The 14,297-nt window shown below is 51.0% G+C and overlaps 2 protein-coding genes across 2 annotated transcripts; both read right to left on the reverse strand.

Annotated features, from left to right (window-relative positions):
- Positions 1 to 198: 198 nt before the first annotated feature.
- AMDHD1 (amidohydrolase domain containing 1) lies at positions 199 to 10,390 on the reverse strand. The gene is made up of 9 exons (XM_068142785.1): positions 10,234 to 10,390; positions 8,751 to 8,857; positions 7,777 to 7,841; positions 6,947 to 7,224; positions 6,617 to 6,842; positions 5,136 to 5,260; positions 3,963 to 4,056; positions 3,006 to 3,166; positions 199 to 467 (listed from the first exon to the last, which is right to left on the reverse strand). Exons 1-9 carry the CDS (start codon positions 10,368 to 10,370, stop codon positions 353 to 355), a joined length of 1,308 nt encoding a protein of 435 aa, XP_067998886.1. The 5' UTR covers positions 10,371 to 10,390; the 3' UTR covers positions 199 to 352.
- A 2,136-nt stretch (positions 10,391 to 12,526) lies between these two features.
- Positions 12,527 to 13,854, reverse strand: SNRPF (small nuclear ribonucleoprotein polypeptide F). The gene is made up of 4 exons (XM_068141730.1): positions 13,745 to 13,854; positions 13,469 to 13,594; positions 13,164 to 13,228; positions 12,527 to 12,647 (listed from the first exon to the last, which is right to left on the reverse strand). Exons 1-4 carry the CDS (start codon positions 13,745 to 13,747, stop codon positions 12,581 to 12,583), a joined length of 261 nt encoding a protein of 86 aa, XP_067997831.1. The 5' UTR covers positions 13,748 to 13,854; the 3' UTR covers positions 12,527 to 12,580.
- Positions 13,855 to 14,297: the final 443 nt, after the last annotated feature.

Consider the following 14,297-nt stretch of genomic DNA (forward strand, 5'->3'; position numbering starts at 1 on the left):
TGCCAGAGCAGGACCATAGAATCCAGCACAGGTCACATAGGAATGCATCCAAATGGGGCTTGAAAGCCTCCAGAGAAGGAGACTTGTTTTCCAAAACACCACATTTTACAGCTTAAAATGATACAGGAAGCAATTATTGGAACCTGTCTGTCTTCAATGGCTACAGTCAGAAATTACTGCAGAGCAGGGCAACAGAGATGAAGATGCTTGGTAAAGTTTATTTGAACAAGAGGACTGGCAAGGTGAGCAGGCCAACAATCTGCCAGTACAAACCAGCCTGATTTGACTGCTGGCTTGAAGTACTCCATGATGAGGAGCTGATGACAGGAGCTCCCTAACTTTGTGCCTTCTCTCAGTAGCTGCTCCTTGTCCCACACCTCTCATTTTGATAGATGACTTTTCCTTTAACTATAACATAGTCAATCAGTGAGTCATGGCCCCCAAACTGGTAAATCAAGTGTTCCCACCTGCAAACACAACAACATCTGTGTTAAATACTGTCTGGAGAAGAGGAGACTGAGGGGAGACCTCAATGCTCTCTACAAACACCTGAAAGGAGGTTGCAGTGAGGTGGGGGTTGGCCTCTTCTCCCTAGTCTCATGTGACAGGAGAGGAAATGGCCTGAAATTGTGCCAGGGGAGGTTTAGTTTGGAGGTGAGGAACAATTTCTTTGCTCAAGAGTGGTCAGGGATTGGCACAGGCTGGCCAGGGCAGTGGTGGAGTCCCCACCCCTGGAGGTGTTCCAGAAACCTGTGGCCATGGCAGTTTGGGACATGGTTTGATGGCCATGGTGGTGTAAGGTTGCTGGTTGGACTGGATGATCTTAAAAGCCTTTTCCAACCAAAACAATTCTGTGGTTCTGTAAGTTGTTTTTTTTTCCCCATTTCCCAGAATAAACTCCATGGAATTCTGTCAAGTTTAGCACTGGAAGCAATGGACTCATTAAAAAAAACCTTATTGTATAAATGGTGCCTTAGAGGAATGGAGATCAACTCTATGTAACCTCAAAGGTACCCCACAAAATACAGGTTCTGAAGTCTGCTGAGTGTGGCTTCCCCCAAACACCACAACAAGCAGAGCTGTATTACAAAGGTCATCTGCAGCATGGCCTTCTTCCAACCAAAACACCTCTGTGAGTCCCTGATCCAGACTTGCCTAGCAGCAGATCCCTTCCCTAGTGCACCTGGCAATTAGAAAACATCAGCTTGAAGCCTGGGGAAATGCTATTCCATGTCTACACAGTGATCTCTTGTGGCATGGATAGTGAGTTACTGGACAAGCCAGCAGGGAATTCCTTCCACAAAGCAAACAGCTACAGATACAGAATTAACCGGGTTGGAAAAGACCTCAGAGATCATCCAGTCCACCCTATCACCTAACACCATCTCATCAACTAAACCATGGCACCAAGTGCCTCTTCCTAAACACCTCCAGGGATAGTGACTCCACCACCTCCCTGGGCAGCACATCCCAATGGCTAATCTCTCTTTCTATGAAGAACTTCTTACCATCCAAACTAAACCTCCCCTGGCACAGCTTGAGACTGTGTCCTCTTGTTCTGGTGCTGGTTGCCTGGGAGAAGAGACCAACTCCCACCTGGCTGCAGCCTCCCTTCAGGTAGTTGTAGAGAGCAATAAGGTCTCCCCTGAGCCTCCTCTTCTCCAGGCAATACACCTGTAATTAGGCAAGGATTGGTGGTAATATTAACCCTACAACTCTTAGACTTCATTCTCCACTGGAGGGATGAAGGAAAGTAGAAGTGGGTGTAAAATGCTAGCAGTGTCCCATTTTTTTTGGTCTGTTTTTCTCAGATGAAAATAACTTCTACAGCACAAAGAACTCACCAACCTCTCCCCTTACCCAAATATGGTGAGAACCAAAGTCCTTTACAAAAACCCAAGTCCCTTACAGAATCACAGAAACATTCAGGTTGGAAAAGACCCTCAGGATCCTGGGGTGCATCATGAGGAGAGTGTCCAGCAGATCCAGGGAGATTCTCCTCCCCCTCTATTCTGCCCTGGTGAGACTTCACCTGGAATATTGCATCCAGTTGTGGGCTCCCCAGTTCAGGAGGGACAGGGATCTGCTGGAGAGAGTCCAGTGGAGAGCTACCAGGATAATAGAATCATAGAATTGTTAGGGTTGGAAGGGACCTCAAGAATCATCCAGTTCCAACCCCCCTGCCATGGGCAGGGACACCTCACACTACAGCAGGTTGCTCACAGCCACATCCAGCCTGGCTGCAAACACCTCCAGGGATGAGGCTTCCACCACCTCCCTGGGCAACCTGTGCCAGGCTCTCACCACCCTCATGGTGAAAGGGATGCTGCAGGGACTGGAGCACTGCCCTATGAGGAGAGGCTGAGAGCCCTGGGGCTGGTTAGCCTGGAGAAGATTGAGAGGGGATTTAATGTCTATAAATATCTGAGGGCTGGGGGTCAAGAGGGAGGGGATAGGTTCTGCTCAGCTGCACCCTGGGATAGGACAAAGGGCAATGGATATGAACTCCAGCACAGGAGGTTCCACCTTAGCATGAGGAGGAACTTCTTCACTGTGGGGGTCACAGAGCCCTGGCACAGGCTGCCCAGAGAGGTTGTGGAGTCTCCTTCTCTGGAGACTTTCAACACCCATCTGGATGTGTTCCTCTGTGACCTGTGCTGGGTTCTATGGTCCTGCTCTGGCAGAGGGTTTGGACTCCAAGATCTCCAGAGGCCTCTTCCTTTCCCTAACATCCTCTGATCCTATGATCACCAAGTCCAACCCAGAACCCTACTCTGCAAAATCACAGAATCACAGAAACATTCAGGTTGGACAAGACCCTCAGGATCACCCAGTCCAACCCAGAACCCTGCTCTGCAAGGCTCATCCCTAAACCATAGCCCTGAGCACCACATCCAAACCATCTTTAAACACATCCAGGGTTGGTGACTCCACCACCTCCCTGGGCAGCACACTCCAGTGCCTGACCACTGAATCCCATTTCAAATGACCCTGGAAGAACAAACCTTGCTGAGTTGATGACAAGGAGATCCCCCTGCTTGCCAGCCTCTATGGAGCCATGCGTGTCTGATTTACCCAGAGCGTAAGCGGCGTTGATGGTGGCAGCTGCCAGAGCTTCACTCATTGACATCTTCATGTTGACACAGGCCAGATGCATCACCATAGGCTAGCAGGCAAGGCAAGTGGAAAATGGGAGTTACCAGCAACACAAAGGAAGCTGTTCATGCCTCAAATCCCCAAGCACTCTCCTCCCTCCTTGTGCAACAGAAGGAGCTGTCTTGTGGAAGGGAAATCTTGCCAACTGCAAAATGAGAACTCTAAAAGCCATGAACTTGGAGAGCCTTTTTATAAGCCTCTCAGTGTGTAGGAAGAGTTGAAGGCTTTCTGGTCTCTGGGATTTCTGGCAAAGCCTACATAAAACAGCACAAGCAGTTTTCTATCTGGGCACAGAGAATCACAGAACTGCCAGGGCTGGAAGGGACCTCAAGGCTCAGCCAGCTCCAACCCTCCTGCCATGGGCAGGGACAGCTTACACTACAGCAGGTTGCTCACAGCCACATCCAGCCTGGCTGCAAACACCTCCAGGGATGAGGCTTCCACCACCTCCCTGGGCAACCTGTGCCAGTCTCTCACCACCCTCATGGGGAACAACTTCTTCCTAACATCCAATCTCAATCTACCCCTTTCTAGTTTTGCTCCATCCCCCCCCAGTCCTATCACTCCCTGACACCCTCAAAAGTCTCTCCCCAGCTCTCTTGTAGCCCCCTTCAGATCCTGGAAGGCCACAATGAGGTCTCTTTGTAGCCTTCCCCTCTCCAGACTGAACAGCCCCAGCTCTTCCTGTCTGTCTGCTCCCTTTGCAGATGTGGAGACTGTTTTAAGTGCACAAGATCTGTAGAGAAGTTGGAGCAGTAAGAGATTTCCTAGCTCTGTGATGTGGCAGATACCAGGATGCAGCTTACCATGGACAAACAGTATGCATTGGGATTGAAGTCACTGCCAAGGGCAACTATAACTCCTTCTTCTAACATTTTTCTAGCTCGAGGTTGCTTCAGTCTAGTGGGAAAAAAAAAAGACATTGGTCAGTCCAAGTCACTTAGTTATTAGATGGTGAATTAGCAGAGCAAAAGTCATCACTTGGCTGGGCTGTGTTCATGCCTTCAGTCACACAAAGCCTTTTGAAGAAAGGTCAAACTCTCCCTACCCATCACTCTACAGACAGCAAGAGGGGAGGTGTGATCCACTGCTTGCAGCATGTGGCAGCAGGATGAGGGAGGTGATTCTGCCCCTCTGCTCCCCACTGGTGAGACCCCACCTAGAGTACTGCACCCAGTCCTGGAGCCCTCAACACAAGACGGACACAGAACTGTTGGAGCAGGTCCACAGGAGGCTACAAAGGTGATCAGAGGGCTGGAGAACCTCTCCTGTGGGGACAAGCTGAGAGATGTGGGGCTGTTCAGCCTGGAGAAGGCTCCAGGGAGACCTTAGAGCAGTCTTCCAGTACTTGGAGGGGGCTGCAAGACAGCTGGGGAGTGAATTTTCACAAGGGCTTGTAGTATAAGATGAGGTAGAATGGATTGAGGAGGGGAGATCTAGGCTGGAGCTTAGGAAGAAATTCTTGGCGGGGAGGGTGGTGAGAGACTGGCACAGGTTGCTCAGGGAGGCTGTGGATGTCCCCTCCCTGGAGGTGCTCAAGGCCAGGTTGGATGAAGCCTTGAGCAACCTGGGCTGGTGGGAGGTGTCCCTGCCCATGGCAGGAGGATTGGAAGTGGATGATGTCTAAGGTCCCTCCCAACCCATGCTATGAATCTATGAACTGCTACTGAGCATCAGGCTCCAAGCCACTGAAATGTGGTATTTATCCAGACCCCAGTCATTTATGGATTCCTCAGGTGAAAAACTTCACTTCTAAAGGAACTGATTTGCTAGTCCTTAGAGTTTCAAGGACAAGCTCTCAGCTATGAGGAGTGGCTCTACATTACAAGACCCTAAAACCCACAAACACAGGTTTGCTGCCACGAAAGTTTTTCCCCATGGTGATGTTGGGTTGATGGCTGGACTCTGGGATCTTGGAGGTCTTTTCCAACCAAACCAATTCTGTGATTCTCTATGATTCTCCAACCTAGTGGCCTTACCTTAGCATGTAAGCAGTTGTTGGTAAGAGGACAGCAGCACACTTAGCTCTTGCCATGGCTGTGATACCTTCATCACTGACTTCTTCCAGGTGGCTGATAGCCCGAGCTCCCAGTTCAGCTCCAAGCTAAGCAAATTTGCAAGACAACTATTCAACATTGTCAACTAATTCAGCAAAGAACATGTTGGTCTCAGTGTTGTGTTTGAGTGCCTGGAGGTAATTCATGCTTAATAGAACATTTACTAGAAGAAAAAGCACAAGCCCTATGAGGAGAGGCTGAGGGAGCTGGGCTTGCTTAGCCTGGAGAAGAGGAGGCTCAGGGGAGACCTTCTTGCTCTCTACAGCTACCTGAAGGGAGGTTGTAGCCAGGTGGGGGTTGGTCTTTTCTCCCAGGCACCCAGCACCAGAACAAGAAGACACAGGCTCAAGCTGTGCCAGGGGAGGTTTAGGCTGGAGGTGAGGAAGAAGTCTTCCCAGAAAGAGAGATTGGCCATTTGGATGTGCTGCCCAGGGAGGTGGTGGAGTCACCATCCCTGGAGGTGTTTAGGAAGAGACTGGATGGGGTGCTTGGTGCCATGGTTTAGTTGATTAGATGGTGCTGGGTGATAGGTTGGACTGGATGATCTCGAAGGTCTTTTCCAACCTGGTTAATTCTAATTCTAATGCTTGAAAGAACAAGTCAAATGCAGAGACAGTATTTCCTGACTCAGTGCAAGGAAAGCTGGTCAGAAAAAGGTATTCACCATTCCACCTAGTGGAAGTATCCCCTCCCTGGAGATGTTCAAAGCCAGGCTGGATGAGGCCTTGAGCAACCTGGGCTAGCAGAAAGGTGAGGTTGGAACTGGATGATCTCTAAGGTCCCTTCCAACCCAAACCATTCTATGAATCTACGCATCCTTCCGAGTGCAGACACTGCAGATCTGACTTTACTTTAGTTCTTTAGTCCTTTAGCTGTTGCTAAAGGACATTTAAGGGAAAAAATTATTTTCAAGTGGCAGATAAACCATGGTTTAGTAATTCTTGGGCTCGTGGATATCCACCTTCCCCACTGGTATCCCATGTGGAAGATAAGCAGAGTCAATGTTTGTTCAGGCAGTGCATATCAATCCCACAGGTCAAAGCCTCCTCCCATGTTCTTAACTGCAAAGCTGTACAAGGGCTGCACTTTCTGTCATCTGATAGAGACAATCTGTTTGATAAAGGGAGAGGAGAGAGGGAGAGGAGAGAGGGAGAGGAGAGAGGGAGAGGAGAGAGGGAGAGGAGAGAGGGAGAGGAGAGAGGGAGAGGAGAGAGGGAGAGGAGAGAGGGAGAGGAGAGAGGGAGAGGAGAGAGGGAGAGGAGAGAGGGAGAGGAGAGAGGGAGAGGAGAGAGGGAGAGGAGAGAGGAGAGGGAGAAAGAAATTAACTCCTTGAGGTTTGAAAACTGCAACTCTTTGAAAGCTGCAGCTCTCAGAAGAGCAAAAATGGATGAAGACAGAAGTACCTCAGCAGATCTCATTGGGTGGAGCTCATCCCCGTGGAAGTTAATCTGTAACCCTGCATCTTTCCCAGCCTGCAGAATTCTCCTGGTAGACTCCAGATCAAAGACTCCCTTCTCACAGAACACATCTATATTGTCCACGTGGATTTCACCACTTTGTTTGAGTTCTTTCAGCTTGGGGAGGTGGTGGTTGACAATGTCATCCGTGGCTTCGGCAGCCGTCTTCCCTCTAAGGAGAAGAGAACCTTATGGAGACCTAAGGGAAACATCCCTGAGGGCTGCCAAACATTCCCATCACACTTGAGCAGAGCACGACAAACCAAGTGACATTACTTGGGCACAGAGTGAGCTCCACAGTAGGTCGATGAAATGCCAATATCCAGAGACCCCTGAGCACGTTGGATCACTCTGAGCATTTTAAGCTCTGTTTCCAAGCTTAAGCCATAGCCACTCTTGCACTCAACCAAGGTAGATCCTGCTCTCTGCATGCGCTCCAGGCGGTGTCGGAAGGTGCTGAGCAGCTCTTCCTCTGTGGCCTTCCGAGTGTGTTCCACGGTGAAGTGGATTCCTCCACCAGCCTGGTGGATCTCCATGTAGGATGCACCTGCCAGCTTGGCGGGGGGAAACAGAAAGCAAACCCCCAACCCCATACAATTAGCTGTTAAGAGTGTATTTGCTATCCAAAAGGATTCTGGAAAGGGTCTGGAGGTCTCTTTGCAGTGAGAGAGAAAAAGAGGGGAGAAAAAAAGCAGCCCCCATCCTCTTCCCCCCTCTCTCCCCTCAAGTGAGGAAATGATGTGAGAAGAGACATAACTATAATCATTCTGGAGATTTGCTTTGCTCTGAGCCCAAGAGGCAAAGTGATCTCTAGCTCAGAAAAATCACTTAAGATCATGATAAAATAGTCAAGATTTAGCTAGCAATAGAAGGCAGCACTCCTGGATTGCCCCAGCTCATGCAAGAACATTTCAAGGCTGGCTTCACAGACTGCACTCCTTTCTCAGGCTACAGGATTCAAAGATCCTCCCTCCAGTAGAGAGTCACAGAATGATCTGTCAGAAATCACATCTTTCTCTACAGATGACAGATGGGAGTCACTGGAAAGCTGACACAGCTCTGCAGTAAAAAAGAAAAGAGGAAGAAAACTCCATCTCTGTCATTACCTTCATTGCAAACTCATGGACCCTGTCACCAGCCCACACTGGGTGGGTGTGTGCATCAACCAGGCCTAAAGAAAACAGAGTAAATGCACACTCAGGTTATGCTACTGTGTAAGACATGAGGGTATGGACGTGCAAGCAAATGAAGTGGACAGCAGAAGCTCCCCTCTAAATAATCCACTGCTTAGAGAAGGGGGAAAACAAATCCCAGCAGCCAAAAATGTAGGATTTTCTTTAAAGGCTGTTAGCTTTCTGTCTGGTTTTTAAGGAGTGCTGGTAGAATAGAATAGAATAGAATAGAATAGAATAGAATAGAATAGAATAGAATAGAATAGAATAGAATAGAATAGACCAGACCAGGTTGGAAAAGACCTTTGAGATCATCAAGTCCAACCTATCACCCAACACCATCTAATCAACTAAACCATGGCACCAAGTGCCTCATCCAGGCTCTTCCTAAACACCTCCAGTGATGGTGACTCCACCACCTCCCTGGGCAGCACATTCCAATGGCTAATCTCCCTTTCTATCAAGAACTTCTTCCTAACACCCAGCCTGAATCTCCCCTGGCACAGCATGAGACTGTGTCCTCTTGTTCTGGTGCTGCTTGGGGGTTTGGAACTGGATGATGTCTAAGGTCCCTTCCAACCCAAACCATTCTATGAGACTATGAACTGCTATTGAGCATCAGGCTCCAAGCCACTGAAATTTGGTATTTATCTAGACCAAAGCCACTTATGGATTCATAAGGTGAAAAACTTCATTTCTAAAGGAACTGATTTGCTACTCCTTTGAGCTTCAAAGTCCCACTCCCAGTGAGGCAGCCACAATACTCTGCCCCTCAGCATGAGGTATTACCAAACCAGTAGAGAACACAGAGGCTGAAGGATGGAAGGGTGTTTTAATTCACATTTCCTTCCTCACCAAGCACTTGCTACCCTCTGGCATTTTACCATGAGGAAAAAAAATCCACCTACCTGGTAGCACACACTTCCCAGAGCAGTCAATTATCCTTTCAAACGTTGCTCCTGAAAACTGCTGGCGAATGACATCTGCCTGGCCCACAGCTTTGATCCGACCATCTCTGCCAACCACAGAGAGTCAACAAAGGGAGCGTGAGCCTGTTGCTGAGAAGTGCTCACTGACAGAGCTCCTGGGGCAACACCTCTCTGAAAGCCAGGCTAGGGGACCTTCAGCAGGACTGAAGATGGACTGAGGTGGTTTAGTAATCTTAGAGATGCACACAGACTGGTGGGGCAGTGCCATGCAGTTCAGATGGGGCAATGCCATGCAGTCCAGGTTTCTTGCCTTGATGCTTGTCATGTCCTCTGCTCAGATCCCTCAAAATGATACCTTGGCACTTTGTTGTTTTAATTTCTGCTAGACAACATTCTTTTTCTCATGTGGATCAGCAAATACACAGCATTCCCCTAACAAGTATCTGCAGGGCAGTCTGGACTGGCTGCCACTCCACCTCACCTACACAAAAGGACCTTCCTGAGGCACACACTGCGCCTCTGTCCTTTAAGCCCTGTCTTGCCCTTCTCCTTTGAGCCCTGTCTTGCCCTTCTCCTTTGAGCCCTGTCTTGCCTTTCTCCTTTAAGCCCTGTCTTGCCTTTCTCCTTTAAGCCCTGTCTTGCCCTTCTCCTTTAAGCCCTGTCTTGCCCTTCTCCTTTAAGCCCTGTCTTGCCCTTCTCCTTTGAGCCCTGTCTTGCCTTTCTCCTTTAAGCCCTGTCTTGCCTTTCTCCAGCTCCTTTCAAGCCACTGGAATAGTACCTGGGGGTCATCAAGGGTACCTCAGTGGAGGTACACAGCTGGAGTTCTAAGAGGCAAATAGAAGCTGGAGCATTTAGAAACATGAAAGATCTTCTTGTCTTAAATGTATCTCAAATGCATTCCCCAAACTAAGAGGTCCTATGATTCTGGAATTATATGCATTAATTATTGGCTGCAATTTCATAAATTACACAGATTATTTCTAGAGTTGCTGTTAGTTCACCTAGAGAAGCAAAGCAGAGGCAGCAGAAGGTAGCAGCTGTGCCCAGCACTGGATTAAAAGCTCCCTTTGCCAGGCTGGAATTGTGAACACAGCACAACGAAGGCAGTTACCAGGGTAGGGATTGAACGACCCAAACCCAGGAAGGCACATTCCAGGAAGACCCAAACCCATGAGGACACCCAGCAGAAGACCCAAACCCATGAGGACAGACTCCAGAAGACCCAAACCCATGAGGGCACCCAGCAGAAGACCCAAACCCATGAGGGCACCCAGCAGAAGACCCAAACCCATGAGGGCACCCAGCAGAAGACCCAAACCCATGAGGACACCCAGCAGAAGACCCAAACCCATGAAGCCACAGCGCAGGCAGGTGGCTGCACTCCACCACCCCCGAGCAGCAGCCAGAGCGGGGTCCCTCGGCGCCCCCTCCCGCAGCCAGCCCCTCTGCCGTCGGCACTCACAGCCCCACCACCAGGCTGCCGTTCCGCAGCAGGGCCAGGCGTGCGCAGCCGTCCCGCAGCAGGTAGCGCTCGCCGCGGGCGCAGACCAGCACCAGCTGCTCGGCGTTCTCCAGCAGGAGCCGCTGCGGGGCCGCCATGGCCGCGGGCAGCGCAGACTGTGCCGGGGGGAGCGGAGGGGAGAGGGAGACAGCGGCCGCCCCTGGGCTCAAAGTCCCCCGGGGGTGGTGCGGCAGAGGCACCTTCCAACCCCTAACATCCTGTGACTTCCACCCCCTGCTCCGGCTTGCCCCCGCCTCCCGCCGGGCCGGACCCGCACCCTGCCCGGCTTGGTGCTTGCTAATCCTCACCACGAGGGTGGTGAGAGCCTGGCACAGGTTGCCCAGGGAGGTGGTGGAAGCCTCATCCCTGGAGGTTTTTGCAGCCAGGCTGGATGTGGCTGTGAGCAACCTGCTGTAGTGTGAGGTGTCCCTGCCCCTGGCAGGAGGCTTGGAACTGGCTGAGCCTTGAGGTCCCTTCCAACCCTGACAATTCTGTGATTCTAACCAAGCTCCCAACAGAGGGTGGAGGCACAGAGGTGTGCAGCAAATTCTATGATGCTCAATGAGGCCAGGTGCGTGGTCCTGCAGGTGGCAGTGACCATTCTCACCTGGACCACATTCAGCACTTGGCCAAAATCTGGGCTGAAAATGTTGCAGAGCTGTAAGAGTGCATTTGGCAGCAGCCTGTGGTTCTAGGGCAAGGATGCTGGTTTTGATGCAGCCTCAAGTACCATGACAACATAGAATCATAGAATTGTTAGGGTTGGAAGGGACCTCAAGGATCAGCCAGTTCCAACCCCCCTGCCATGGGCAGGGACACCTTATACTACATCAGGTTGCTCAGAGCCACATCCAGCCTTAAAATCCTCCAGGGATGGGGTTGTACATCCTGCTGGTTTATGTTAAGCACCCACCTTGCCAATTAGGGATTCCCAAAGCCCTCTGTCCACTTGCACCACCTGAAGATTTCCTTTTGCCAAGAAGACAGAGCTTCAGAATTGGGAGCATCAGTTTGTCCACCCCCTCCCTCCTCAACTTCCATCACCTCTTTGGTGTCCATCACCTTGCCAGCATCCCAGCACCAGCCCCTGAGGGACCATAACACCTCCAGTTATAACACCAGGCAGATATTAATTTATCCAGGCAGATAGGAATTTATGCAGTTTCACAGTCAAAAAGGGTTGTGTGGTTCTGCTGCCCTCACAGAACTGGGGATGGGAGAATTGGGAGGCAAATATTCACTCTCAGCAAGGATTCTTTGCTTTCTTCTCTCTTCATTCATAGCTTCCACAGGGCTCCAATAACTCTCAGTTGGAAAAGAGTCTCTAAATAGTCTCCCTCAAACACCTTTCTGATGGGGGGAATCTTCTTCAGGCACCTCCTTTTCTTTTAGGGGGAAGAAGGATCTAAAATGCAGAGAGATATTCCTGTAGAGCAGAAACAGGTGGCTATGTTGGCTCCCTGACTGAGCCTTCCTGCTCAAGTCCTGTTTGCAAACAAGGGCAGGTGTGCAGCTCAAACAGCATTTTGCATTTGGCAACAAAGCTGAGAAGTGAGTAAGCTCTTGACCATGTTGGGTGTTGTGATACTGCTCACTGGCTCAACACTGCACCACAACACAATCACCTTCCCTGTAAACATTCTGTCTTGCTAGAGGTGCAGATGGTAGAAGGAAACTTCTTCCAGGAGTTCCTGCTGCAGACTTTGGCTTTCCCTGGCAGTTTAAGTTTGAAAGCAGAAATTAAAGAGGCTGAGGGAGCTGGGGTTGCTTAGCCTGGAGAAGAGGGGGCTCAGGGGAGACCTTCTTGCTCTCTACAACTACCTGAAGGGAGGTTGTAGCCAGGTGGGGGTTGCTCTCTTCTCCCAGGCAAGCAGCAGCAGAACAAGAGGACACAGTCTCAAGCTGTGCCAGGGGAGGTTCACGCTGGATGTTAGGAAGAAGTTCTTGATAGAAATAGAGGTTGGCCATTGGAATGTGCTGCCCAGGGAGATGGCGGAGTCACCATCCCTGGAGGTGTTTAAGAAGAGACTGGACAGGGTGGCTTGGTGCCATGGTTTAGTTGATTAGATGGTGTTGGGTGCTAGGTTGGACTTGATGATCTCAAAGGTCTCTTCCAACCTGGTTAATTCTATTCTATCTTTTTTTTCCCCCCTTCTGAGCTGTACACCACAGCTCCTACAGTCTCTTATAACAGAGACTGAACTTTAGTATGAAAATGGAAAGGAAAAGATAAAGTTAACACCTTATGACAAAGTTATGGAAAACAAAAACAAACAAAAAAAGTTTATTTCCAGATATACAAAACTACTTATTCTCTCATTTCTCCATCTTCTTCCTCTTCTTCCACACCTCTGATGTACAAAACGTTATTGCACCTGGAAACAGAAACAAAGAGTTCTCTTAACTGGAAGGTTTTTTGTTTTCCCATCCCCTTAAATACTTCACTTTAAGCATTTTCCTGCTGGAGTGTAGCTTGGCAGTGGCCAAATTCCACATAAGAGGCAAATCATCAGTCATAAGTTCACAGAATGGTTTGGATGGGAAGGGACCTTGAAAATCATCTAGTTCCAACCCCCCACTGCCATGGGTACCATGGGCAGGGATACCCTCCACTAGACCAGGCTGCCCAGGTGTTCAAAAAAGAACTGGCTGTGGCACTTGGAGCCATGGTTTAGTTGTCAGGAGGTGTTAGGTAATAGATTGGACTTGATGATCTCTGAGGTCTTTTCCAACCTTGTTGATTCTATGATCTCAGGGCCTTCACCTAAGAGTTACAGTAACACGTAGAATCTTAGTGACACAAAGAACACAGCACACAGCAGCACAAGTTTTAATGCAAGTGGTAAGAAGGTTTAAAGAGCCCCTCTCTCATGCATAAGCATCCCAATTACCTTATCAAGACTTCACCCAGGTGTCCAGACAATGCACCGTCTATGTACTCTTCTGTGTTTGCAAGCTAGGGAAGCAAACCAGGGGAACACAGAACGATTAGACCAGAAGCTGCTTCACAAAGCACACCGCGGTTTAGCCACCGCCTGGCTGCAGTGACTGGGGGGAGGCAGGCGACCCTCCAGCCCAGCGCAGAGCAGCAGAGCTCCGCCGATCCTTTCGAAGCTCGGCGTCACCCCCACCCCAGGCACCTCACCGTGAAGCCCCGCGAGGTCCCCGACCCCCCGCCGCCGCCCGCGCTCCTCACCTGCATGTTCATGTAGCCGTCGACGGAGACGAGGTAGCCCTTGTACTCCATCCCCCACTTCAGCTTCACCATCACTGGCTTGCCCGTCAGCCCGTTGAGGAAAGGCTTGGGGTTGAGGGGCAGGCTCTGCAGGCGGAGAGCCAAGGATCAGCGCCGCTCGCCGACCCGTCCGTCCTCCCGCTCCACCCCACCGCCTCAGCACCGTTAACGGCCCCGGCACCGCTGCCCGCGCCCGCGCAGCCCCGCTCCCGCGCACGGCGCCGACGCTGCCCTTACCATGGCGGCCCGAGAAGCACAGGCCCACGCGGGAAACGCTCCTGCGCGCCGCGGGATGCGAGAGAATGAGGGGCAGCGCCGCCGCGGCTTCCACTTCCGGGGGCGCCGCGCTCACCTCTGACCCTTGGCCCCACTATGCCGGCTTTCCATAGGCTGGGACAGCCCCATGCGCGAAGAGAGAAGCCGAGCTGCTCATTGGCTCGCAGGGTCTGCGGGTACCGCCCTCCCTCCTTTCCCAGCCAATCGCTGGCATCCGAGGCTCTCCGTGCTCTCCGGTTCGGGGCTGGTCCAGCGCTGCCGGGGGCTCCATCCCCGGGCAATCTCTCTCCGCATCCCTCCGGATCGTGACCTCGTTGCCAGCTCACAGCCCTGCGGGGTCCGAGGCGCCGGGTTCGCCCCTGGCAGGCGGGGAGCAACCTTCTGTTGCGCTGGGAGTCGGGCGGTCAGAGCAGCAGCTGCCCTCCGCGGGGTTGCTGAACGCACCCCATGTGAGCGGTCGGGGGGTTGTGTCCTTCCCTGCAGGGTGTTTCTGACTTTCAGTTTTGTGGTTTAG

This window comes from Melanerpes formicivorus, unplaced genomic scaffold (assembly GCF_026170545.1).
Source record: "Melanerpes formicivorus ecotype bairdi unplaced genomic scaffold, bMelFor1.0.p_v2 SCAF_8, whole genome shotgun sequence".
Classification (NCBI taxonomy): domain Eukaryota; kingdom Metazoa; phylum Chordata; class Aves; order Piciformes; family Picidae; genus Melanerpes; species Melanerpes formicivorus.

Bases quoted from the DNA above. Each gene is read 5' to 3' on its own strand.
- AMDHD1 (XM_068142785.1), bottom strand. From the start codon at position 10,370: ATGGCGGCCCCGCAGCGGCTCCTGCTGGAGAACGCCGAGCAGCTGGTG. The intron at 7,225-7,776 runs GTAATGACAGAG...CCCCCCGCCAAG, and splicing joins TCCATGAGTTTGCAATGAAG to CTGGCAGGTGCATCCTACAT. The intron at 6,843-6,946 runs GTAATGTCACTT...TCTTCTCCTTAG, and splicing joins GGAGCTCACTCTGTGCCCAA to AGGGAAGACGGCTGCCGAAG.
- SNRPF (XM_068141730.1), bottom strand. The intron at 13,229-13,468 runs GTGAGGAGCGCG...TTGCTTCCCTAG, and splicing joins ACGGCTACATGAACATGCAG to CTTGCAAACACAGAAGAGTA. The intron at 12,648-13,163 runs GTAATTGGGATG...TTCTGTTTCCAG, and splicing joins CTGGGTGAAGTCTTGATAAG to GTGCAATAACGTTTTGTACA.